The following is a 26,247-nucleotide window of genomic DNA, read 5'->3' as shown; positions in this document are numbered from 1 at the left end:
ATAATAATAAGAAAGTGGCAATGAAGTTAATACTAAGGGTAATAATAAGAATAATAGAAAATAGAAATAATAAAGATAATTATAATTATAATAAAGAAGAAAAAGAATGATGTTGCGGATTTTTGGTCCATGAAAGTGTGGTGTAATGTAATGTAGTATAATGTAATGTAGTATAATGTAATGTAGTGTAGTGTAATGTAGTGTAATATTGTAAGAATTTTAAAGAGGCATGCCAAAGGAATTAGTCACGGAACCATGGGTGGGTGAGAATTTGATGAATGCTGGGTCTTTTATCAGGTGAACGTTCCAGCATACACGAGACAAGGTGGAGACATTTAGAGGAGACTTTAATTTTGGGTTGGGCAAATCGACCCGAGATAGCCATCTGAGGGTCATGGAATGGCACCTCACCGAATAATATTGTGTACAAAAGAACACCGAGAGACCAGATCTCGGCAGGTTCAGCACGGTACATCTGTCGCATTAAGATTTCTGGAGAAGCAAAGGAGATGGTTCCATAAAACTTGTTGAAAAGACATGGCTTGTTCTGGCCGTAGTGTCGAGGCAGGATAACGGCTGAGCCAAAGTCAATCAGCTTAACCTTGTACCGATCATCAATCACAATATTCTCGTCCTTGATATCGCGGTGACATATGCCGAACGAATCGAGATGAGCAACACATTCGATAATCTGGCGGAAAATATCCTTGGCTAGAGATTCTTCAAAATTGTGATGACGCTCTATGCACTCAAACAAATCGCATGAGGTACGTCGAGTAAAGACCCGGGTAGGATATTCTTCAATTGGCGAATCAATTGAAGATGTGTAGGAGTCTTCGGAGGTCTGAGACAGAGCAGGCGAATGGGGTACACCGCCAGGAAATGCTTCGGTTTCAAGAGGAGAAGACCATTGAGTACCATGGAGCTCCATTACAAGGTAAAAGAAGGATTCGTCTTGGTATGAGTCTACGTATCCAATAATTCCAGGGTGTCGGACGTTCTTCAGGACATATATTTCCATTGGGATAGGACCTTCTTCGATGTCACGCACCCAAGCATGAGCAGGCACCTTGTGGCGAAAGATAAATTTGACAGCACGTTCGATACCAGTACGACGTTCGTGGGCGGATACAACAAACCCAAATCCACCGCTGCCGAGTTCTTCTCCGAGAGCATACTTTGCTAAAAATCCGGGATGAAGACGATGGTGCATCAAAGACTGGGCAGAGACTGTGAGATCCTGTTTGATGGGGGGTGTTACTGGAGGTGAAGAGGGGAGTCCGATAGACTGTAGAGGATGAATGCTGGGTAGTGCATAAGAATGGGTTGGGTGAATTGCGATTGGAGGAAGAGTTGGTTTGGTGTTTGATGGGCCGTACAAATGGACAGGTAAAGACATTATTGGTTTATTTCTTCTTTTTTTTTAAAAAAAAAACTGTTAGTTTAAGAGAGAAGAAGAAGAAAAATAAAAAAATATTGATAATAGGGTAGGGTATTTATAACAACTAATCTATAAAGAATTACGCTTGTAAAAAGGAAAAAGGAGATGAATAAATGTGTATTTGAGATCGTCAGGAGAAAAAAGGAATATTAAAAAAGGGGTTTTTTTTTTCTATAATAAATAATGGCCAAGTAAAATGGTCCAAGTGTCGAATAGGCATATAAAGGAACAATGGAATGAAGAAGACCTTTGGATGGAGCTGAAAGAAATGTCTCTCTAATACGGAATGAATTTCTTACTTGGCTATTAATTCATTCTCTTGTTGTCATTGTCTGTACAATTTTCTTCTTTTTATTATTATTATTAATAATATTATCAATATTACTATTAGAATTAACATTAATCTCGATATAATTATCAGTATCAGTATCAGTATCAGTATTATTATTATTATAGAAAAACTGAACTTTAGATCAGCATTCCCTATCTTGCCTAGTTCTTCATGTCATCGATCGCCCTCAGCAAATAGTACATAACACATGTAAATTGTTACAGTATATAAACCCCTCTTCAAGTTTTTCCCCCAGGTGGCTTGTCATCATTGTAAACCAAAAACACCATCAGAAGTAGAGGCTCATCATAATTCATAAATAACACAATTCCGCTCATTGTCTAATATTATGTAAAATGACTAGAGTTTCTGCATTGCTTTTTTGCTTTGTTTTACCACCTTACTCTTCATCAATAAAGACTTACGCACATCTCTTGCCCGATAATTTGTTTACTTGAATACCTATGGCTTTCTTGGGTCGCATGCTTATTACAAGTGTAACCCACATTCGTAATACAAGACCAGCTCCATTGTCCATATTTCCGGTCTGATTATCACTTTATCATAGGAGAATGCTCTATATCTGTATATGTGTATATGTGTATATATAAATCTTTCTACAAATCCTCCTTGACATAATGAACTGTCGATTCGAACCTTATGCTAATTCCTTCCTTGTGGAAGGTGGTTGGATTAGGAGGACGCTTTGATCAACTCCATGTTAGTCATACCCATCAAGCGTGTCATGATGGTGACACATTATGCTTTGGACCCTCCTTTTCATAGCCAAGATATGGCGTGGCCACTTTCCCTTTCAAAGTAACCCAGTCAGTCTATATTTCTTTCTTTTTCTCTTTTTCTCTATTTATCACTTTTTTTAGCTGATAGATTCTAGCTCTTTATCATTTTTTTATCAAAAAGTCAGCCCATACGAAACACTTGCATTGTTATATTAGCTCCTGTATCGTAACTTGTCTTTAATGGGACTATACCAATACTATTACAATCTACCCAGAATCACAAACCTCAATCCCGACCATATTTGCACTTTCATAATTAATATATGTATAATTAGATATATATATATATATATGTCAAATGCAGTATTCAAAAACAGAGTTACTTAATATATGATCTTCTACGTTTGGTAGCTTGAAGTAACTAGACGCACAATCGGTAATATGCACTCCAGTTTGTTCTCCAGCTACTAACTTGATAGGTACAACGCGATCGCGTATATATAGATATATAGATATAAACATAAAATGAGAATATGAATAGATTGGTATGTGATCTCCAAACTGTCCTGGAATTTTCTCATTCCAGTCCGAGCGTGGTATGAGTAAATGGATAAATAAAGAAGGTTGTACGCTTCTTAGTCGTAGCACCCAACAGTATGCCAGGGTTCATACTAGGCCAGTTTAATTTTATCCCAGACTAAAAGACAAAATGTCTGTGCTTTAGGTTAAATTGAACAAGACCCCATCTATATATATATATGACAGTCGTGTCAAATATCATCATTTCAGCTCAAAATATCTATAGATCTAGACTTTTTTTAATATATATATATATATATATATATAAATAAAATACGAATTGTACAAGGCTGCTTATAATAATTCTATTCGAGAACACGCATAAGCATATCATATACATATGGGAAAGAGAGAGAGAAAGATAGAAAGATAGAAAACGACTTTGCTTTTTTTGTTTGTTTGTTTATTTTGAGACTCTAGTAAGACAGTTATTATAGTTACATTCTTTGGTTACTCGATGGTCTTTGATCGATCGTACCCAATCTGTTATGACTATTATTAAAAAGTAAAAATTATAAGTATAATTATTAATATAGTAATTATTTTCTTGAACCTTTCTAAATTACCTTTTGACTTGACTATATATATATTTGTACATATCTGCTAAATCTTCATTCAGTAAAAAGATATTTTTAAGCCAGCGAAATATATCCGTTTCAAGAAACATCAATTTATTAAATTGTATATTGATACATACTCAACTTTATTTCAGTGCAATACTCATAGGCACAATATATATATAATTTAATACTTTTTAAATACAATATTAATAAACGTGATTATTAAGATTAATAGGGGGGGATGGGATTATCATTCTGTTTGGTTTGATAACTTATGTCTAGTGATTTATATTACTTGGGTCTATTTTTATTCACAGAGGCATGGAACTATGTATTCTTTTTTAGATCAAAGAATTAAATGAAAGTCCAGTATTACAAATTGACTCGAAATATCCACCAGTGGGTTAGCATTTGTCAATAAGCACAAAAATGAAAAAGGAGAAGAAAAGATTCTTAATACATTGACTAAGAAAAAAAAGGTCTCCCCCTCAATATTTCTGGAGGTCTCGTTGAATCTGATGGGGACAATACTACTGAACTAACACTCATCATCTTTTTATCGTTACTAAACGCGTCTAAAGTATATAAGAAACAAATCAGTCATTAGAATTCTATCGTATGTTCTCACATTTCTGCCATACTATATTACTAAATTTAATATTAACATATAGCTTAAAAATGTAGGACAGAATTTGTATCTGTAGTTGAGCATAGAGTATTAAATAAGACCTTACACTATGGTAAAAGAAAGAAGAAAAAAGGGCGACTTTAAGTAGGGAAATCTCGTAAGCTTTTTCGGGGATTTAAGGGCTGTTTTAGGGTGGTAGTTTAACTCGATGATGCTTTTACCCCTCTTTATTTTTTTTAATGTTCAATTTCAATTTTATACCATTTCTTTGCTATTGTATGTCAAAAATAGATACATTTTCAATATTTCACTCTTGTCCTACATTTCTTACAGCTTTTATAGCATAGTTTCTTATTTCATTTTTGAAATTTACACAGAAAATCTTATCTTCACCTTTACCTTCACCACCATAGTACAAAAGAAAATTAGAATATTCAAAGAATGTAATGTCACGGCCAATCGAAATCATTGTCATGTTTTTCGAAATCATCATCATTCTTGACACTCGAAAAAAAATATAAATGGAGACTGAGTGTTTCTTTCTTCTGGTATTTTCTTTTTCTTTTTCAACACTTTAACAATTCAACCTGAGTACAATATTTCTATATGAAGATGGGAATGGAAATGTTATTGATGAGAATGGTGGTCCTGAGCCCATGGACTACATTGTTGATCAGAATGATTTTGTTGCCGAGATAATTGCTACTCATACTAAGTACTTAGAAACTGTACCCCCCAATGAATTCTCTCTGGCGTGTCCAATGTTATTAGAAAAGCCAAAGAATGAAGATGTCCGTATAGAAGAGACAAACACAAAACGTGCTTATATGCGTTGTATCATTCAGGATAAAGCTAGGTTTTCCGATCTGAAAATTAAAAAAGGTATGAGTGCATTATCTGCAGCAAAGCAGTTGAGCTTTCACATTCGAACAGCGTATAGATGGGTTAGCCAGTATAATGTGTGTCCTGATAGTATTTTTGAGAGCTGTTAAAAAAAATAGGTCCAAAGTGCATCTTATCTGAAGAACATAAAGCGACTATTATCACTTTCATTGATTCTAATCCCTCTGCTACTGTTGTTGAAGTTGCCGAGCATTTATTGAAGCAATTTCATGACCTTAAAGTATCACGTAGTACTGTTAATAACTTTATGAGATGTGAACGCAATCTCTCGTTGAAGGAAAACAGATATTCATTCTGTTGAGAGAAACAGTCCAGAAAAGATTGAGGAACGGTACAATTCGGTTTGTAAATGAGAAAATACAGACATGAACTTCCTGACGAATTTCGTGTTTCTCGACGAGTCTGCTTTTGATATCAATATGAAACACTTAAGAGCTTGGTCCAAAAAAGGTACCCGTACTATTGTTACTAGACCTACTACGAGAGCAAACACAACGTCCATACTGGGTTCTGTCTCTGTCGCAGATTTGATTACCGTCGGCGTAAAAACAACTTGGCCCTGCAAAGAAGACAAAGGCTGACGGACATATAAGCTCAGGAACAATAACTGGTCACTACATTAGTTTCTTAAAAGTAACTCTCGATGAAATGGACAATCATCCACATATGAAAGGTCACTATATAGCCATAGATAATGCACCTATTCACACTCATGAAAGCATAAAAAGGTATATTGAGTGTCGAGGATATAAATGCGTGTATCTTCCAGCTTACTCTCCTGAACTTAACCCAATAGAACAATTCTGGGCGGTGGCAAAGATTAAGGTGAAGCGCCATAGGTTTTTTTCAAGAAGACACTTTATCTAAAAGAATAACAGAAGCCTGTAAAAGTGTGGAGAAAAATCACTAAAGGATTCGTTTCGCATTCTTACAAATGATGGGATAAATGACGAAACAGAGAGCTCATGTAATAGTTATTAACAGCTCATTCAGAAAGCCGAGAAAAAGTAGGTAGTGTGGCTATGTTTGATGAAAAGTAACCAAGCGAGGATTGAGTCAGCTTGGTCAAAAGCACTTTTGTCGTCAATCAATACACTTAACAAGCACACCTGAATTGACAAAGATAATAAGAAGGAATACATGTTACTGAATTGTTTTTATTGATATGATCGACCAATGGCGACCGATACGATCGGTATGGAAACCTAGAAAATAAAAAACAGTTACAATTTCCTGTTCGAAATGGATCCCAAAGATAGTCGTTGTTTTATAAGAAGAGATTTTCGTTTTCCTTGTACAAATTCAAATGGCAACGTCGGTAGCTAAGCATTTGTTATGGGAGTATTCGATATTGTACGATGGTATACGGCAATTTTGAAGAGGTCATCAAAGGCGCTTATCATAAACATTATGGCATTCTTTGTCTTGGGTATGGTAACTGGCGCAAGTTCAATGAACGTATAGATACGAGGGTGAGGATGTGTTAGTGCATAGAATGTGATTGCTGTTCCAAGGGCTTGAGAGCACAACACACTGGTCAAATTCCTGGTGAAGATCTCCAGTTTTGCAAACACTCCCAAACAATAAAAATACATAATTGCTGATATATCTGATGACTCCCCACCCTTCAGTTTCCCGAAGTATCTACGAAAGGGTGGTTGGTATTGTTCGTAGGTGGTAACTTCATAATCGGGTCGTCGTCCTACATCCGTGCCGTTTTCAGGGATGGTATTTGTACATTTAGTCATCTTCTCATCCATTTCATATGCAAGTAATGATTAGATAAAGGGATGAACAATTGAACAAGCCAATTCGGATTCACCAATTTCGCCAGCATCCAAATCCTTCATAGCAGGTAAAAGTGATTCCACCGCAGCAACAATACTTTGTTCTGAGCCAAATTTTTTCAGGGCAAGGTTGATCAACTTCTGCCGCGTAACCAAGTTATTGATTTAATTTCCATGATACATTTGGAGGATGCCTTTGATTGACATAAACAAGCCGGGATCAAGTATACTCGACAATGACAACAATTTTAAAACTTCTCGATGCAAAGTTATCAACAAAGAAGGAGGGAATTTTTCGATGGGCACAGGTTCGTATTTTATGCGTTTTTGTAATACTAGCACAAATGAAATGTACCTGTCAGCAAGTGAGGACACGATATTAACAAAATGGCAAGTCAATTTAACTGAAAACACTTACAGAAGATCATTGGAGCTGTGGTTATTCAGATACTCGGCTGTTGGATTTATCACATATAAGAACATATTCATATTGGGGTAGCTTAGTAGCCATCATCTTGTCAGCACATAAAATATATATAAAAACGATTAAGTAATCAGACCAATAATTATTACAGTTAGTACTGTAGATAATATATTAAAGATTGTTAAGACAAATATATCATAATGTCGGGTAAACTGTGTCAAAGTTACATGGAGCTAATTTAGTAGGAAGTCCTAAAGCTCAAATGTAAAAGAGAAAAGAAGAGCTAAGAGCTAAAGAAGTACGATTTATGATTTAATGTCATGATTGTAACACCGACACTAGTTAAGCAGTACATCAAATTTATATTTCCAGAATCACCAAAAATACAGAGTTCCCGAATCATTTCACGTTGCTCTACTAAGAAAAACATGTACAAAGAAAATCTTCTCGGAGCGGAATATGACAACCTTTCGGAAATTCTTCTCTTGGGTAGTGTCGTGAGCCTGATTAGGATGAAAATTCTAATAATATATATATCTATATTGTCCCTCTGAGCCTCATCGCACAGCTGAGTGAATCTCGAAAAGAATCATTATTTAAATCGACCACTATTTCCCACGGGTCTAGCTTACCCATAGATGATTTTCACGATTCCTTTAAGGTACGCTGACACAATATTATAATGACAATTTTTATGTGATATATATACCAATGTTGATGAAGAGGGAAGAAGCTGAAGGATTGATGCCCAAGCTGCTTTAGAAAACTGACCATATAAAAAAGCAAGTACATGGCTGTAAGTAAAAGGCTTGACATCATAGTAAATCGAATTTTGTTGGAGCTCATGGCGTTTTGGTGGGGACTTGCAGAAAGGTAGGTATTAATATGGCAGTAGGTTAGCTCACGATTTTATCTTATTCCTTCAGTTGTATGGTATGTGGTAGTGGGACAATTTATTAGTAACAAAAACACCTTCACAAAGAACTTTTAATCGATCCATTCGTTAATATATCTATAAAAATGGATCGACTGCCAACTCTTCAAGTAAAACGTATTTACCAAGTGCAAAGATATTTGTGGTAACTTTGTATGTTTTGGAAGCTAGGTCCTGCAATTGTCTAAAAAATTCCAGCATCCACTCTGTTGGTGTATTGATACCTTAACAAAAAGTATTCGGGATATGGTAGTTCCTTTCATTGTCTGTATCGGGTTTCGCACAATTAATCTGTCTATCTTACTAGCTTTATATTTCTATATACTGCTTAATAGTATAACAATCACACTGTAAGTACTATCTAACATCATATTTGATATGAAAACATATGAGGGCCTATAACATTAACAGCCAATGATTGTAATAAATAAAGAATATTTTCTATTAAGAACAACCAAAAGGTGCTTTTTGTTTTTATTATAATTATATATAACTTTATAATTAATTATCATTATCCAATAAAGTTTCAACATAACATATATAAAAGAAAACCTACAAATAAATAGCAATTAACATAATACTGCTACAAGATGAGACTATGACTTTTAATTGTACAAGAGAATTCTATGATGCATTATCCAATATAAATGTATATTTAAAAAAAAATAGATAAACATATTGGTATATGGCTAAAAGCTTGCGCCCATAGAGAGTAGGAATATATTATTCTCTATAAAATCAAAAGGTAAAAAAAAATGTAAATTTTACGCAAATTGACCCCTAGTATTACCTTTAATAATACTCTTTGAATTACCCTAAAGCTCGTCCTCATCTTCTCATAATGCTTAGATCAAGTATCAGTTCATGGCCTGAACAAGTTTATTAATATCACTTTCTCTGTTTCCAGCATCGCCGCCTTCCACATAATGCTTGGATTTTCGTGGTCTCCATGATGCCTTTGAGCTCGGGTTGTTCAACTTGAATGGCCACAAGAAACTATTGACTTGCTTGAAATGGTCGCCAACCGTAAATAGCTCATGGATCATATCTTCTACGCACAATATACCGTACTTTCCCAAGGACTTCTCAATAATCTTGTTATCAGTAATTGGAATACGTTGGCCGTTGACCTTGACAAATCCACGCTTGTAAACCAGTTCTCGCACTGTCTTGAGGTTAGGGTCACCATAGGCGACAAACGGCTCGATAATCTGTAGCATGTTCGATGTGGCTTTGTTGAGACGTACAAATACACCATTATTGATCTGAAGTAGCCTAAATAACTCGAAGATTTTCCGTGCTTTTGGTTGAATATTGTTTATGCCTTTGATACGGATCACAAATAAAAGTTGAGGTTGTGCTGGTACAAAGAAGTCGCCTACGCTCTTGGCTTGACGGCGTAACCGGATCTCTTCTTCTTCTTTTTGTCGGTATTCACGCACATACTGATCGGCTCGTTTAAAGATTACCTTGCGTACTTCCAGATTGGCCTGTGAATTTTGTTTTATGTCAGTTTACCATCAATATACTTTAAACTGGATAATCCGTACCTTTCGCTGCTCAGATTTCTTTTGAGCTGCATCTGTGGCCGCTTTGTCGTTGGTTTTTCTTTTTTTTAAAAGAGTCTCTGGGATGCAGACTTGATCTAATGTTGGTACAGTGCTATAATAAATAGGTCATCAGCCTTCATTGACTAAGAATTGGACATCAAAACTTGATTCTAAAATATCTCATAGCTTATACAATTAAAAGAGAAAACGAGTTCTCAATGTCTGTATGTTTTGCTTAGATTCATCTCGCAACATGATGTAGAAATATGTACTATATAACGATTATCTCCAATGTAAAGTGAAAAATGGTGTGCTGGAACTAGATTTCAAGCCAGGCCAGTTGCTTTTCGGATTCCACTTCTCAGCTTTTTCAAGTCTCTTATTGTTTCTCAAATTGAAGATTGAGCATTGAGGCATCCCCAATGCCAGCGCATTAAACGCAAATTGATTATCTATTTTCGAATGAAATATATTTGAGAAACTTACGTTCCAGTCATGAAAGGCAAAGAGCATGGTCAAAGTTGATTTTGTATCAGTGACTGACAGTACATGTCACATAGAGATAGCACCACATATGATTGGTTGATCCGTCTTAAGTCGGGATAGATCAATCCTCTTACTTTGGCTGTTATGATCAATATCAGTACCACTATTGATGTCATTAAAAGAGTAATTGGTATAATATTCTCATATATTGTATAATAAACACATTAACTATTCTTTGTAAAAAAAAATAAAACTCGATAAGCTTATATAAATTTATATGACATATATATATATATATCCATCTTGAATTGTTATCAGGTAGAAATATTTTATTAGCTGATGTATTAAGGTCTAATGCACTTGTGGCCTCATAGGCGACCTAATTAAAGCTAAAATAAAATAATTGAAGGTAAAACAGAACAATAGCCCCCTAATGGTCTACATTTATCAATGGCAGTGATAAAATTTTTGACTTGAAAAATTAAAAGTACCCGTATAAATTTATTGGAAACATCAAGCAGTGTCCTTTTCTCTAAAAATTAATAATCAAATTATTATTTAACTTATCTGTAAAAAGCATCCCCACCTTCGAATATCGCTTTGATGTTATATGGAATATTGATATAGGGCAATATTGCCTACTTGAACTCACGTGTATTTTTAGTGATTACATTCATTAAGGATTTAGCTGACTTGTATATAGTCAAAGGCATTCTCTTAGAGAAAAAGTGAATATTATTATGCTTATTTTTTTTTCATCAAAGAAGGGAGAAATATCTGTGGGAGGGCTTGGCAAGTTATTGGATTCAAGGCTCGATTTGGCCGAAAATTAACTAGCAAGTTGGGTGGATTTTGGATATGTATGAGGGCAAATGTGCTTGATGACTTCTTTTTTTGCAATTCGGACGGAATCAAAGCTCTTGTAGTACTTTAGTATTGATGTTTGTATGCGTGTGCGTGTGCGTATGTCATAATAGAATCTAGATATAATGGTATGATAGGCTATACATCTTGTAGAAACTTTATAAATATAGCTACTGATTAGCATTACTATTATTTTTTACTTTTATTCTTTCTCGCACGTCGTCAATGATTTTGGCATATTTATGTTTTGACGGCTGGTTTAATGTTTGTACGTTGATGAACTGTAACGGTTGCCATCCCATTTTTTTTTTCAAGAAATCATTTTTGTATAAAGCTGGATTTAGCGTAGTACAGCGTGAAACGCATGCTCTCTATTGTAGGCTACACAATTTAGAATGCTTTGGTCATGTATTGAACTATAGTATATCATTTGGAGCTGCAAAATATGCTTAAGAAACAATATATACTCTTACCACCGGCTCTCTTCTGCAGGTCAACTGTAATAGTAAATAGCTCTAGTGTACACGTGATATGACAGCTATGCTTCTTGAACACCTTTCGTAAAGGTAACAGGGCCTGGTTTACAAATCCACATAGGTTGAAAGGTCCTCCCCACCCCCCCTATTTTACAGCATGACTCAACTTGTCCACTTGACCTTCTCACCCCTATTCCCATCTCGTTCTTTTCTGCTTTTCATCTTGACAATCTTTTCCAACAAACATCTTTACCGATTCACACCACTGATCCAATGAATGATGAGAGTGACATTCCAGAACGCATTGCTGCTGCCAAACGAGATGCCGAAGCTCTTAAGGATAGAATCAAACAGCGAAAAGAAGCCCTGGCGGATACAAATCGCAAGTAGCCAAAAGCTATAAATCGATTAGATTTTGCTCTTACTGTCTTGAAAATGAAATAAATAATCTAGTCAAAGAAATGACCAAGGATATCGACGCACTACCCCGTATCATGATGAAGGTTCGCAGGACACTCAAGGGTCACCTTTCCAAGATATATGCTATGCATTGGGCTTCTGACAAGCGGCATCTTGTATCGGCTTCTCAGGACGGTAAATTAATTGTCTGGGATGCTTATTCAAGTAATAAAGTACATGCCATTCCGTTACGTTCTTCATGGGTAATGTCATGTGCTTACTCTCCTTCTGGAAACTTTGTGGCCTGTGGTGGACTTGACAACATATGTTCCATCTACAATCTACGAGCGCGTGACGGACCTGTTCGTCCAGCTCGCGAATTATCAGCCCACACGGGATATCTCAGCAGTTGCCGTTTTCTAGACGATCGCAGAATTTTGACGGCATCTGGAGACATGACATGTATGCTGTGGGACATTGACGCGGGAGTTAAGATTGAGGAATTCAAAGATCATTCTGGAGATGTAATGAGGTGAGATATAATAAAATAAGAAGGGGGTTTTGGTTTCATATTTATAAAAGATATACTTCTTACTATGTGTATAACTTAGCCTTTCACTTGGACCTAATCCAAATGTCTTTGTTACTGGAGCGTGCGATACTACTGCTAAAGTATGGGATATACGCACCAAACGATGTGTACAGACCTTTGTTGGCCATGAAGCAGACATTAATGCTGTCCAGTTTTTTCCTAACGGCGATGCATTTGCCACTGGGTCAGATGATGCTACATGCAGACTCTTTGACTTGCGTGCAGATTGTGAAATGAGCGTGTATTCGCATGAATCTATTCTGTGTGGAATTACATCTCTTGCATTTTCAGCGTCAGGGCGTTTAATGTTTGGTGGATATGATGATTATAATTCTTATGTGTGGGATACTCTCAAGGGTGAACGTGTAGGTGCACTAGGAAACCATAGCAATCGTGTATCGTGTGTAGGTGTTTCAAGTGATGGTATGGCACTTTGTACTGGTAGCTGGGATTCTACCCTCAAGATATGGGCATAAAAAACGGATCATGTTGATCATATTATCATTTGCTTTGTAAATCCCTTTCTTACCCTTGTCTAACTTACCTTCCTATAATATTTCCTGATGGGATTCTTTTTTTTATACATTTCGCTTCATAAAAGAACAATTCTATATATGCACAAAGCTTCAAATCCCAAAAAAGAAAGTCGAATTTATTAAGTCTTTAATCTTATGATTGGTGGTAATACTCTTATTATACTAGATAAAATCAATCGACATCTTGAGAAGAATCGAAGAAAAAATCTATTAAAAGGAGAGTTAAAGACTGCGCTGGAAGCGTTAGTCTTTCCATTTACACAAATACATTTGAATGTGTAAAAATATCTTAATGGGTTTACTAACATCATAAATGATTGGGTGTATTTATCAGTGATGGGTTTACATGTTATATCTATATAATATGCTTCTAGATATATTTTATATATTAAAGAAAAGGGGGTGTACCACGCCCCTTCTTTGATATTGTTTTATTTTGGTTAATTATCATTCTGATGGCGTGCTATGGTAAGAGTACAGCTGGAATGTATCGATAAATTTGATAAAGAGTAACATATGACGAGAAAACAGGTCAATGCTTGTTTCACCTTTGATAGTGATTAACCCTAACAAAAGTAAAAAAAAATAAAAAAAAATCTTACTGTAGATCTTTAGTATTTAATATGATTATCAAAGTCACTATTGTCTACTTAATGTCTATATAAGTATACAGTAATTATAGATTAATTTACCTCCTTGATCTTTTTATTATCGAGATTATGACATTACTTAAATAATGTGTCTTGGGCTCAAACATGTTTATACATTCTAGATTTCGACAAGTCCAGCATAAATAAATGCCTTGAGAAACTATAAATCAATAGTATTTTATCTTGAAATAACAGGCTGTGCTCCTCAGATTAAGTATATATTACATTTTGTATATCAACACAAGAGCAAGGTAAACTACAAATGTTATTGGAGTGCTTCAATAAATATGCTTTAATAATTAAGATATGAATACAGTCTGTTCCTCTATAATGCATTGTAGTAAATTTCTATCTATCATGTATTTTTTTTATTGTATAAATATGGAGATTGTCCTCTAACTGAATCATTGTTAGTGTAGTTTTGTATAAAAGTATATATGTCTATTGAATTCATGAGTCTGGACTCATGTTTTGTTTACCAAGCGAATATAGGAAATCGACAATAGCTTCACTTTAATTTCCTTATTGGATCGGATCGAGTTCCATTAAATTGGAGAAAACAAAACAAAATATCTACATTGTCATTAAAATAACGTCTTGTTTTATTTTTGAGGGTTAAGACTTTACTTTGAAAGTCTAGCATATCGATAGGCTACCGCATTCAGAGCTTAATTGTCAAAAATGCATTTGGTAAATTTGATAACACATATTATACACACCTTCTGCCCAACTTCTTTCGCTGATAGCCAAATCTTCTCCATTTTAACTTTGAATGCATTTTTCTCGAACATATAGATAATGTTATTGGAATAGATAAAAACCTAAGCATAGAACCAATAAATTTAGTTATAATATATATATGCCCAGATATATTGATAGACTATATTCAACATACGGTAATGAACATTAATTGATTTTGATAATTTTTTTGAAATATGCGTCAATATCTTACAATCAGGATCTTCCTAAACTCCAAAAGAAAATGACTGGAAGTAGTAAGCTGTGAATGTACCAGTTGATATATCATGTGGTGTACGTATGATATATGAAAATGAAAGTACAGAATATCTTTACCTCAACAAAGTATCGATTAGTCATCTCAACAAACATGGCGTATCCTTTCTGTCATTAATTTTCAAAGCTGAACATAAACCTCTAATTCGCCTAAAAAGCTAATTTTTTTTTTGTCTTGATTAAATTTTATTTTCGTTCCGCCCAAAAAAGGTAAGCAGGACATCTAAAGATTAATTTTGATTCGTCTAAAAAAAATTAACAGTTGAATTTAAAGTAGAGGCACTGTATTGGCTCAAAGACTTGCGGCGGGTTTGGGATTTCAAAGAGACCAAAGTTGTCAGCAAGAAACCTACTTATATATTTTCTTCTTTATTTTTACCATGAGCGCACTTAACGTACCTACTAAGAAGCCTGTTAGGTATAACATCCCCCGAGACATTTTAAAATTATGTTTTCTGATCTGGTGATTGAATTAGAGTTTGGGTCGATGGTTGCTTTGACATGATGCATTACGGCCATGCCAATGCTTTGAGACAGGCAAGTCATTGTTCATATTTACCTGAGATCTATATATTAACGTTATTATATGGATTACTCTCAAATATAGGCTAAGGCCATGGGTGACTTTCTCATTGTTGGTGTTCACTCTGATGCCGAGATTGAAAAGAACAAAGGTCCTACTGTGATGAAGGAAGACGAGAGGTAAATAAATATAATGTGTAATATGCACAACCTATTAAACACGTTATTCCAAGATATGCTGCTGTTGCTGCCTGCAAGTGGGTGGACTTGGTCGTTCCAAATGCACCATACAACACAACTGTTGAGGTGTTGAAGGCTCACGATGTTGATTTCTGTGTTCACGGTGACGATATTACAACCATGGCTGATGGAACTGACTGTTATCAGGCTGTTAAGGACGCTGGTCTGTATCGTGAGTGCAAGCGTACCGAGGGTGTCTCTACTACCGAACTTGTTGGTCGTATGCTTTTGATGACACGCAACCACCACAAGCGGCGCATGTCAGCTGGTGCCTCGTCCATCTCGAGCTTTAACTCTGAAGATCTTGGTTCTTTCAGTGCAAGCAATTCTCGTGGAAACCCTCGCCAACGCACAACCATCTCGCACTTCTTGCCTACTTCGAAGCGTATCGTACAATTCTCTGAAGGAAAGGAGCCAAAGGAAAACGATCGTGTAGTATATGTGGATGGTACTTTTGATCTATTCCATGTAGGCCACATTGAGTTCTTAAAGCGTGCCAAAGAGCTTGGGGACTTTTTGATAGTTGGTGTTCATGATGACCAGGTAAAATATAAATAACTCTAGAGACTATATAAAACATAAAACTTATCATCCTATCAATCAAGACTGTCAATGCTATCAAGGGATCAAATTATCCTCTGATGAACTTACACGAGCGAGCACTTAGTGTTTTGGCCTGTCGGGTAAGTTACTTATAAGATATATACATTATAATAGTAATTTTAACATGCATGTATTTATCTAGTATGTCGATGAAGTTATTATCGGTGCACCATACAGTGTCACAGAAGATATCTTGAACAAGGAATACAAGGTTCAGGTTGTTGCTCACGGAAATACCTCCATGGAACCTGATCTTGATGGCAACGATCCTTACAAGGTATAATTTATATATAAAGCTAAATTAAACAACTATTAATCTTTGTTTTTATTGGCTTAATATTTTTGCAATATATATACATAGCTTGCCAAACAGCGTGGTATCTACCGTGAGATTGAAAACCCCAATTCTACTATTACTACTGAGGGTATCATTGACCGTATCATTGAAAACAGATTGATGTAAGAAACATTAATTATTGTAAGAGTTTGAAACTAATTAGCTATTAAAACGTGTACAGCTTTGAGGAACGCCAGAGACGAAAGAATGCAAAGGCTTTGTTGGAAGCCGAAAAGGAAATTAAGGAAAAAAATGCAAAGGCACTATCTGTGGGAGAGGCAGCTAAAAAAGCATAAAACATATGTATGTATGTAAATTCGTTACTTCAAAGAATATTTCAGTAACAAAGGGTTATACCATAGCAAATTTATATAAGAAAATAAATGTATTTTTTTTTGAGATGAAAGGAATATATATATAAAGGTATATTTTATAAAAAAAAGATCTTCTATTAAAGCTGTCTTCTTTTTACTATATTATATTATCTACTCTATACTAACTTTTGTATTCAATATTATTATTATATTTGAGACTTGAAATAGTATCATCTTCATATATAAATATTTGTATAATATAACTTTTAATATTAATTTATTTTGAATATCTTTCAATTTATAACTACAGATACAGAAAATATAATAAAATTCATTTTTAATTACTCTTTTCATATATTATAGAACTTTTCATTTGTGATTTATTCAAGCAGTTGTGTTTAGAAATTAATAACAGAAAAAAAAAATGTAGCATGAAAGCTTAAAAGTGCTTGCTAGCAAATATTTGATGTTTTTTTTAAGCTTTAAGATATTTAGTGTTGTGGTGGTTGAAGTTGAAGAAATTTTTAAGAAGAAGAATTAAAGATTTTAGATGAGGAACGAAGATTCGTGAGAACTTGTGTAGTGTTTGTTTATTGAGAAAGATTTCATATCAAAGTTTGACAAGGTTCCTACACTGAACTACTACTGCTATTTATATTATTTTGGATTGGGAAAATTATATGACTGGGGTCAAGTAATCAATTCTATCTGAGCCTTAATCAGAGCAACATGATCTTGGGATAATTAATGTATGATTAATTATATAAATGTGTGTAGTCCCAATGAAGTATTAACATCGAAAGTAAATGTGTTTATGAGTTATAATTATGCTTATAATAATCCACTGATGTATCCCATATTATGGTGATATCATCATATGAAATATAATCACTATCATGCATGATAAACCTGTGTGTTAAATAATAAAGTAATTGGTAGACATCTTTGACTGGAATAGCTGAGGCCTTATATTATTTTCTTCAGACTTATTCTCAATTATAGCAGTAGTCAATACTCATTTACAACATTTAGAATTGCTTATAAGTTAGAATCTCAAAAATAGAAAAAAGTAAATAAAGTGAGAGTATTGTTTTTAATTATATATATTACTATTTAAATTACTTGTAATTTAAATACTTATTATATAATAATTAGTTTATTTCACACAAGTATATAGTATATTTATATGTCTAATGTTGTGGGGAGAAAATAAAGCAAAATATAATATAGACGAAAGAATTCGTGAGAACTTGTGTAGGTTGTTTATTTCAAAAGAAAAGTAAAGAATGATAAAATTCGATTGTCTTTCTACACGGAACTATCTACTGATATTTATATGTTTTTCTAATTTGTAATTCAGTGTGTGCTTAAGTAATCTTTATCACGATGAGTCATCTTCCAGGAGTATTGTTCTTCTGGAAAGATCCGGAAAGACCAATTGATATGATACTTCTCCAGTCAGATCAGTCCAAGAGTTTTGGTAAAGAAGAGCATTTATGCTATTGGTAATATTTTAGTATTCCGACCCAGATACTCGGGTAATGTTTCATAATATTAGATAGTTGTAGTTGTAGTCTCTCAATTAAGTATTTGTATAATAAAAGAAATATGTAGATGAAATATAATGATGCCATATATATAATGTATATGTATTTGTATATCCCATGTCATGGTGATAATAATAAATAATCAATTATGTGTATGATGATCTGTGTATTAGATAATATCATAAAGGGAGATCCGTTTGACTGGAATAGCTGAGGATATTATTTTATCCTTCAGTCTTACTCTCAGATTCAGCAGTAATCAATACTCATTCACAACATCTAATATGTAATATTTTTGTGATATACATATTACAATTGAGTGAAGAACAAACACCAAACCCAAATACTAATTGTTGTATCCAACATAATTGTAGATTTAAATTAAAAGTATAGACACTCAATAAATATGTACATTGAGTTACCGACAACTAGTAACAATACTAAAATATATACCTTCCCTTATACAAGGAAATTACGTAAAGAACATACTAAGACAAATACTAAGACTCTAGTCAATAACACTAAAAACATAATAACTAAATCATAGAAGATAATGGTAGAGAAACAGACATTACATGATATCATCATATCATCACTAAGCTAAATACAATGTCTATATAAACGCACAATACTAATAGCAATAGAACAGCATCTCTTTTCTGATTCTTTCACTTCTTCTAATAAAATAAAGTCTCACCATACTCTCGTCTGCACTTGCTTTATTTTATATCTTATTTTTACCTCATACATAACACTAATTCCTTCTTACTAATTAATCTTATAAGTTAGTAATCTCCAAAGCATTAGTAAGAAGAAATCAGAGTTCTATTATAAAGTTTATATTTAACTCAATTATAATATATATATCTATGATAGGCAGAATTAGAAAAAAGAGTATCTTTCAATATTTATATTTATGTATATAGCTTTAAATGTAATATATGTTATTAATATTAAATAGGCATGCAAAAGAAAATATTATATAAATTAGTAAAAAGAAAAATACCAGAAATTTGGTACCAGCATTATATCAATAACTGAGTTTATTATTTATCTCGTTCTGCTCGGACCATACCTGGACACAGGGCTAGTCCGATAAAAATAAGCGCTTATTTTTTAAAAGAAAGAAATTTAAATTACGTACATTCGCTTTTAAAGGCCCCTGTGGCGCAGTAGGCAGCGCATTGTGCTTATACTTCAAAGGTATACCAGAGTCACGCAGTGGTCGCGAGTTCGAACCTCGCCAGGGGCATTATATTTTTTGTTTGGTTTCTCTGTATGTTACACGAACTGCGGGTTTTATTTTTGATAAGCGCCGCAAATGCTGTGTTTAATCACTGTTGCCGCTAATGGATTTTTATCAAGTTTCGATCTGGTTTTCTTTTCTGACACTTGTAACAAAGTTGTTGAATCAATACTACTGAGTATTGTTAAGTTTAAAGAATAGATTTTAGAGAATAATAGATACTTTTTTATTAAAAGTAATCACTAATTATCTATAGAAAATTACTATGTGGCTTAGGGTAAATGAAGAGCTACAATAATATCCCTAAAATTATATAAATTATATAACTTATATCAAATATCTAAAAAATACAAGAAAGATCAACTGGCAAGGTCATGATCTTTTATCTAAAAGGAATTTACAATTACTAGTTATTTATTGACATTAATTTTAGTCATTAATGTCAACTCTGACGCTTTATTCTACTACTTAAAAAATATTCACGATTTTTAAATTAAGCTTACCCTTTCCCATACAATAAATATGTAAATTAATTTGGGAAAATTAAGATGAACTGAAACTGTAGAGGCTAGTAGAATGAACTTGCTTTAAGTCCAGATTTTTATACAAAGATACAAGCAAATAGAGTTGTATCATAGTATAATTTTTATATAGCTTTAAGAGAAATATAATATTCTCTTTGAATAACAGAGTAATATACTATATTTGATATTTAGGCTTTAGATAATAGTATTGTATTATTAAAGACAGCATTTTCAGAAATGCACACAGAAAAAAAAATTCACCTTAATATAAGAGATGAAATATGAGTACTAGATTTTTTTAAAGTATATGATATGATATGAAAAAATTGGGAGGCTATAATTAATATCAAGTTTTTATGCCTGTCATTAATATTAGCTATCACTACTTTATATTTGAATTTTAGATATTTTCTATAATTGTATAATACTCTTAGCTTCAATTACAAGCTTTTTAGTGTAATGACTGTCACAAAGAATACATAACACTTTCTTAGAAAACATATGAGGTTATTAACTTCAAAATAACAACAATAAAGCATCTTTCCTTATTGGTTTTATTTGTATTAGATCTTTGTGCCATATTAAAAGATTGTCTATTCAACTGCATCAATGTGAATTAAGAGATGATCTAGATCAGTTTTTTTTTTCGCATATCATACCCAGTTTTTCGGATTCTATTTAGTAACAGCTAATTAATCAAAAAGCCTTTAATACGCAAAATATATTTGGCATTGGCAGAACACAACAATAATCCAAACTTTGGAAGCAATAATCATACAATTATATCAAGAGCTCATATATATATTATACTTAGGCTATTTAAATGTTGAAACATATACTTCTAAGATGTATTAGGAGTGAAGAAAGTTAGGCAATATTTGTATTGGTTGCTACATCAAACCAAGTCCCGACCACCCATTTTGAGAGTATCGAATATAGGTTCTCACGCCACACACCAGTTTTATAGCTTACTTTTCTACTGAAATATAAAGATAAACAAGATCTCCGTAGAGAACTTATATGTCCATTGCTTTATCGACTTTAATTTTAGAGTTATATATATATATCTATTATTGAATAATAAGGCTCTAGAGAGAGTATCTATTGGGATTTAATGATAATAAAACAGTGAATATGAAAAACTTTATTTGTATATATATTGTGTGTGTGTGTGTTTTAAAGCTAGCAGCTTCTTCAGCTAACTACAGATAAAACCATATTATAAGCAAGGAAGAGGTAAGTAAAACCATCAGTGTATAGGAGCACTCTTTAACTAACCATCATATTAAATCCGTGTGAAAATATTACTTCTTATTTACAGCAGCCGCCAAATGGAGAATGCATAAATGGAATCAAATGATTTTTTTCTTTTTTTTTCTTTTTCTTTTGAAAAAAACTCTTTATACATTTTGTCGTCCAAAAACTGACTATTTTCTCATAAAAGAAAATGAATGAATCTTGTTTTAACGAAGATGATTATGATAATGCAATGGATATCTACAGTGTCACCCTCAATGGTTTCTCATTTTGTACACGCCATGGACTGGAGCTTTGTTATCGTTGCCCAACTGACAATAGGGCGTGCAACAATATAATGGTCATGGATATGCTTCATGAACAGGTGTCCGAAGACATTCTTGAAGAAAAATGGGAAGGTGATGAACGCTCTCCTTTTACTGTAGCGCTTCAATGGACCCGATTACCATCAGGGAAACCAGGCTGTGTGATTCACAGGACAGTCGGGTGTAAGCAGTGCTTCAACTGGGAAGAGAAGATACTAAACGTTGTTCAAGGTGGAAGAAAGCCACGAAAAATCCACAACAGAAAGGCTCGAGAAAGAAAAGACATGTTACATTAAACCTTTGTATACAAAATCTACATTTTCTTTATATATATTAAAGATCCTCTATATTGGGTGCAGCCAATGCATTCAAATTAGCAACAAAAAAGATGGGCAGTAGATACTATATAATCGATCATAAAATGCAGCTCAAATATTCATATTCTTGTACGCTTCATTAGATAAAGAACAAGAATCACACAATGGGTGCAATTTATTATTTACTTTTCTCATTTTTTTTGTATTTATTGGTTGACTTTAATGTAAAGCACTGAGCGGTTAACCTTTTATATGTTTGAGAGAGAGAAAAGCTTTAGTATCACAAAACGAGAAACGAGGAGAAAGAAAGGCTAAATATTTTACTCTAAAAAGCGTAGTATCACCACGAGTGTCTTGGCTACTATTACGCCAGGAAGAAAAGGATACCCACCAATATCTGCATGAATATTAAAGGACCACCACAATCACACCCATCGCAATCAAATTTGAATGTCTATATAAAATATTCAAAATTTAAGCAGCTTAAGGTTCTAGAGTATGGTGGTTTATTAAAAGTAATATCAATACGAGAACCAACTCATGAAAATAATTTAGTGATTTGTCTACCCTCACAAGGTATTTGTCCTATTCATCTATAAGAACAATACTTCTTATTTTTACTTTTATTATTAATTTAAAAAAACATAGGCTTTACACCCATTTACCTCAACCTATCTCATATATTGTCCTTCTTATTTTACCCAAAGAAAATAACAACCATATATTACACATATACACCCAGAAATACTAGAGTCTTATAAACAAGGAGGATTATCCGTGTGGTGGCTGATAGTTGACATTGTGCGTGTATTTTATTGCACCAACAGCCACACGGGACTTAATAAGGTCTGTCATATTTCCCAAAGGCAATAATAATAGCACAAAAACTACTAATGTAAACTAGTACGCTTACAGGTAACTTACACTGTTATCAAGGTAATTATTATAGTGTGCTTCTATCTATTTTAATTTTATTTTTTATTTTTTTTATACTTTCAATTTTGTTACTGTTGTTACTCTTACCGTTACTGCTGTCGTTGTATTGTAATTTTAAGATTCAATCATAATTACCAGTGGGTTTCAATGAATTAATCCTCTTTCCTAAAGTTTGGGGCTAAACAACATTGATCACTTTTTTGAATTCCACGGAAAGAAGAATATTCACGCCCAATCCATTCACGGTGACTAAACAAGAAATAGATACTCATTTGTTTAATTAAGGAAAACGTGCGCTATGGGGGATAGAGAACGCATGGATCGGATGATCAAATGGCGTCTGAGACCATGATTGTTGTGTCACAAAAGTCAGCAATCTTTAAACAAGCACGGCTTAGAGCCAAAGCCAATTAACCATCTCTTTTCTATTACCATGCTACCCGAGAGTCATTTACAAGTCGAGCCTCATTCTGAACCGAGAGTAAGACGTCGAGATATTCTACGAAGTCTGGCTTCAAGATCTACAACACGAGTCATGAGCGAGCTCAGCAAGTTGTACTATCCACCAGATCATGACCAAGAATCCAACATCACACCGCGTTCTCAGGAATTACACAGAACAGACACTGATGACATAAACAACGTTATAAACAGTCCACAAGATACTATAACACCACATTGCATGCTTTATCCTACATACGCCACACAAATAGAGACTGAAGAAGGTACTCGATGGAAAATGGATATTGGTGGATGGGTGTATGCCATGCCAAGTCCAGGAAGAATGGAGAGGCTTTTATTGGGTAAGCTCTGAGCCGGATTACTATACAAATGTAGAAAATATACACAAATAAATAGCTCAAAGTACCCCAGAGTAGTAAAATCGTCGTGCAAAAAAAAACACCGAGAAAGTTTAATAATTTTTCTATGTTTATTATACAGCGGTTGGGCGTACCTATGGCGGCTTAATGGTCAATTCGGCTGAAGATAATCATTTTGTAAGCTTATTGAACCAGTTCAGGTGTCAAACAATACGCAATATCGATGTAAATATTCGCCTCGGAAAAGCTATCGAAAGTATGGGTAAGCTTGTGCATGAGCACGAGCAAAGGAAAGCAGAGGAGGGTGAAGCGGAGGAGGCTGGTACATCAATGATGTTGAGTTCTGGACCAAGTGGTCGATTCCAAGATACATGGATGTTAAATCCAGTCGACTGCGAGAACTCCATAGAAAAAAAACTACTCCAACTGGAAGCAATCTTTGACGGTGTTAGTAAGTCATATAATAGCTACAAAAAAATCTGCCCTAAAAGGACGCTGGATACTAATCTGGCTTTTTATTCAGATATTCCAAATAGAGGTTTAGTGGACCTTATCGACTCTGAGGGAATATCAGTAATATCAGTAAGTTGCTACAATTTATATGGGGTAGATCAATCTAACACGGCTGTAGGATATTGATGATACTATAAAAATCACAGGTGTGTTAGATGGCAGGGATGCAATCTTACGAAACACATTCTTCAAAAAAGCACAAGAAGTCCCAGGAATGTCCAAGGTGTATCAGACTTGGGCAGACCAAGGCATACACATACATTATGTCTCAAACTCACCATGGCAGGTCTATCCTGCTCTGAGGGAGTTCTTTGAACAAGTCAAATTTCCTCAAGGAAGCATGCATCTTCGTGTTATCAACACTCAAGATATTATCAGGGGTAAGCCGATGCAGCACAAGTTGGATGTTATCCCTCGAATTATTCAGGTAAGATTCGTAGTATATTTATCAAAAACAACTTACTCATACATCAGCCTCCAAATCCATAGGATTTTCCAAAGAGGAAGTTTATCCTTATAGGCGATTCCGGAGAGCATGACCCAGAAATGTAAAATAAATAAATAAATTAGCTTAATAGCCCACAAGAACAAAATAGTACTCATCCGTATCTATATATAGATATCAAGAGATTTATCGACAGTTCCCTGATCAAATCATCAAAGTCTTTATACGAGATGTTTCTAGTGAGCTGGCAATTCACGCAGACAACAACAAAGACACTTCCTCATCAGAGAGAATGTACAACATCATCCGTAAATTCATATCGCAGGAACACAGTACATTGAAGCGCACAAATACTTCTCAGACAGCCATGGATGCAATCACAAATACAGAGGTACCCAAGTCACAACAAGTTGCTATGGATCCAAGTGTCCCACAGGCAACCAGACTTGAATTGTTCAAGGAGAGAATGGAACAAGCTGCAAGTGATATGAAAGAGGGTGCTTTTACTGTTTTCAAATCCTCTACTCAGCTAATAACAGTAAGTGCCTATAAAAGTTATAGAATAGCGTTGTTAAATTTACCAAAATTTAGGATCCTGTTGTGACAGAAGAGTTTTTAGTTGCCAGCTCAACTTCATTAAGCATATAAACCAGAAAATCCATCAGATTGAGTTTTTCATTCTAAACATCGCACACACACTTGCATATAACATATAGGTGTAATGTGGACTTTTCTTTGTTTTACTTTAACTAAATTACAAATTAATACTATAATATAATCAATATTCACGGATCGCTTTCGTCTTTGACCATAGTTTTGCAAAACAGCTTTAGTCTAAATGCGTCAACTCCATTAAGATAGTAGCGATATAGCCTCTTGTCTTTAATGAACCCTAACCGCTGATATAACCCCAGCGCACCTTGGTTCGTGTACTCTGTCTCTAAGACTACCTATTAACATATAAGAGATATACAAAGAGAAATAATGCATATTAAGTTCGTTGTTTAAAACGAGGTTAACCCTTACTTCGTCTGCATTTTGCTCTTTCATAGCCTTGATTGACATTTGTACAAGGGTTGAACCGATGGCTCTTTTACGGTACTCCTTAGCTACAGCCAACATTCCAATATATCCCCGGAGTCTATCTTTGTGCGGGTCCAATTTGCAGATTACCACACCTACGCATTTATCACCATCCATGGCCTAGACATTCTATTAGAATTGCCTCATCTTTATTCTCATTTTACCAAAAAGCAGAGATTAGGCCAGTTGTGGATAAAGTAGCGGTAGGTATAAATAGAGTAGGGCTCTGAAAGGTCATTTTCGACTAGTTTCACTATGAATGGTAGTTGAAGCTCTGATGTATAGGCTGTGTAATGAATCGGACGTTGAGTTATCGACGTAGACATGACTTATGGTTCTAATT

The 26,247-nt window shown here is 34.2% G+C and overlaps 11 protein-coding genes and 1 non-coding gene across 12 annotated transcripts; 8 read left to right on the top strand and 4 right to left on the bottom strand.

Moving 5' to 3' along the window:
- Positions 1-241: 241 nt before the first annotated feature.
- On the bottom strand, positions 242-1,213 carry PHYBLDRAFT_105609 (hypothetical protein; the record flags this gene model as incomplete). Its single annotated transcript, XM_018427908.1, has 1 exon — positions 242-1,213. The coding sequence occupies one exon, from the start codon at positions 1,211-1,213 to the stop codon at positions 242-244; it is 972 nt and encodes a 323-aa protein (XP_018298538.1).
- Positions 1,214-2,432: 1,219 nt separating this feature from the next.
- On the top strand, positions 2,433-5,483 carry PHYBLDRAFT_138055 (Homeodomain-like DNA binding domain-containing transcription factor; the record flags this gene model as incomplete). Its single annotated transcript, XM_018429924.1, has 3 exons — positions 2,433-2,523; positions 4,892-5,161; positions 5,281-5,483. 3 exons carry the CDS (start codon positions 2,433-2,435, stop codon positions 5,481-5,483), a joined length of 564 nt encoding a protein of 187 aa, XP_018298537.1.
- A 64-nt stretch (positions 5,484-5,547) lies between these two features.
- On the top strand, positions 5,548-6,006 carry PHYBLDRAFT_138054 (hypothetical protein; the record flags this gene model as incomplete). The annotated part of the gene is made up of 3 exons (XM_018429923.1): positions 5,548-5,724; positions 5,750-5,910; positions 5,979-6,006. The coding sequence occupies 3 exons, from the start codon at positions 5,548-5,550 to the stop codon at positions 6,004-6,006; spliced, it is 366 nt and encodes a 121-aa protein (XP_018298536.1).
- Positions 6,007-6,504: 498 nt separating this feature from the next.
- Positions 6,505-6,942, bottom strand: PHYBLDRAFT_161141 (hypothetical protein; the record flags this gene model as incomplete). The annotated part of the gene is made up of 1 exon (XM_018434351.1): positions 6,505-6,942. The coding sequence occupies one exon, from the start codon at positions 6,940-6,942 to the stop codon at positions 6,505-6,507; it is 438 nt and encodes a 145-aa protein (XP_018298535.1).
- Positions 6,943-9,184: 2,242 nt separating this feature from the next.
- Positions 9,185-10,374, bottom strand: PHYBLDRAFT_176505 (hypothetical protein; the record flags this gene model as incomplete). The annotated part of the gene is made up of 3 exons (XM_018437793.1): positions 9,185-9,817; positions 9,878-9,989; positions 10,364-10,374. The coding sequence occupies 3 exons, from the start codon at positions 10,372-10,374 to the stop codon at positions 9,185-9,187; spliced, it is 756 nt and encodes a 251-aa protein (XP_018298534.1).
- Positions 10,375-11,976: 1,602 nt separating this feature from the next.
- On the top strand, positions 11,977-13,170 carry Gpb2 (G protein beta subunit; the record flags this gene model as incomplete). The annotated part of the gene is made up of 3 exons (XM_018433285.1): positions 11,977-12,085; positions 12,157-12,634; positions 12,714-13,170. The coding sequence occupies 3 exons, from the start codon at positions 11,977-11,979 to the stop codon at positions 13,168-13,170; spliced, it is 1,044 nt and encodes a 347-aa protein (XP_018298533.1).
- Positions 13,171-15,274: 2,104 nt separating this feature from the next.
- Positions 15,275-17,071, top strand: PHYBLDRAFT_176504 (hypothetical protein; the record flags this gene model as incomplete). The annotated part of the gene is made up of 8 exons (XM_018437792.1): positions 15,275-15,312; positions 15,371-15,431; positions 15,502-15,596; positions 15,650-16,199; positions 16,262-16,339; positions 16,402-16,536; positions 16,621-16,718; positions 16,778-17,071. The coding sequence occupies 8 exons, from the start codon at positions 15,275-15,277 to the stop codon at positions 16,890-16,892; spliced, it is 1,170 nt and encodes a 389-aa protein (XP_018298532.1). The 3' UTR covers positions 16,893-17,071.
- A 1,225-nt stretch (positions 17,072-18,296) lies between these two features.
- On the top strand, positions 18,297-20,195 carry PHYBLDRAFT_61543 (hypothetical protein; the record flags this gene model as incomplete). Its single annotated transcript, XM_018440820.1, has 6 exons — positions 18,297-18,415; positions 18,645-18,743; positions 19,608-19,733; positions 19,960-19,980; positions 20,058-20,074; positions 20,137-20,195. The coding sequence occupies 6 exons, from the start codon at positions 18,297-18,299 to the stop codon at positions 20,193-20,195; spliced, it is 441 nt and encodes a 146-aa protein (XP_018298531.1).
- PHYBLDRAFT_t26 lies at positions 19,616-19,709 on the top strand. Its single transcript has one exon. It is a non-coding gene; the product is annotated as a tRNA-Ile (tRNA).
- Positions 20,196-21,674: 1,479 nt separating the features above from the next.
- Positions 21,675-22,085, top strand: PHYBLDRAFT_61542 (hypothetical protein; the record flags this gene model as incomplete). Its single annotated transcript, XM_018440819.1, has 1 exon — positions 21,675-22,085. The coding sequence occupies one exon, from the start codon at positions 21,675-21,677 to the stop codon at positions 22,083-22,085; it is 411 nt and encodes a 136-aa protein (XP_018298530.1).
- A 1,388-nt stretch (positions 22,086-23,473) lies between these two features.
- Positions 23,474-25,620, top strand: PHYBLDRAFT_178624 (hypothetical protein; the record flags this gene model as incomplete). Its single annotated transcript, XM_018438019.1, has 7 exons — positions 23,474-23,845; positions 23,985-24,314; positions 24,387-24,445; positions 24,495-24,803; positions 24,866-24,924; positions 24,996-25,359; positions 25,413-25,620. Coding segments are annotated over 7 exons (1,550 nt in total), but the record flags the coding sequence as incomplete, so codon positions are not given.
- PHYBLDRAFT_105026 (hypothetical protein) lies at positions 25,607-26,230 on the bottom strand (the record flags this gene model as incomplete). Its single annotated transcript, XM_018427877.1, has 3 exons — positions 25,607-25,771; positions 25,848-26,024; positions 26,069-26,230. 3 exons carry the CDS (start codon positions 26,228-26,230, stop codon positions 25,607-25,609), a joined length of 504 nt encoding a protein of 167 aa, XP_018298528.1.
- Between the last annotated feature and the right edge of the window lie 17 nt (positions 26,231-26,247).

The sequence above is a fragment of the Phycomyces blakesleeanus genome (assembly GCF_001638985.1).
Source record: "Phycomyces blakesleeanus NRRL 1555(-) unplaced genomic scaffold PHYBLscaffold_1, whole genome shotgun sequence".
NCBI lineage: Eukaryota > Fungi > Mucoromycota > Mucoromycetes > Mucorales > Phycomycetaceae > Phycomyces > Phycomyces blakesleeanus.
This window is presented reverse-complemented; position numbering and strand designations above follow the sequence as displayed.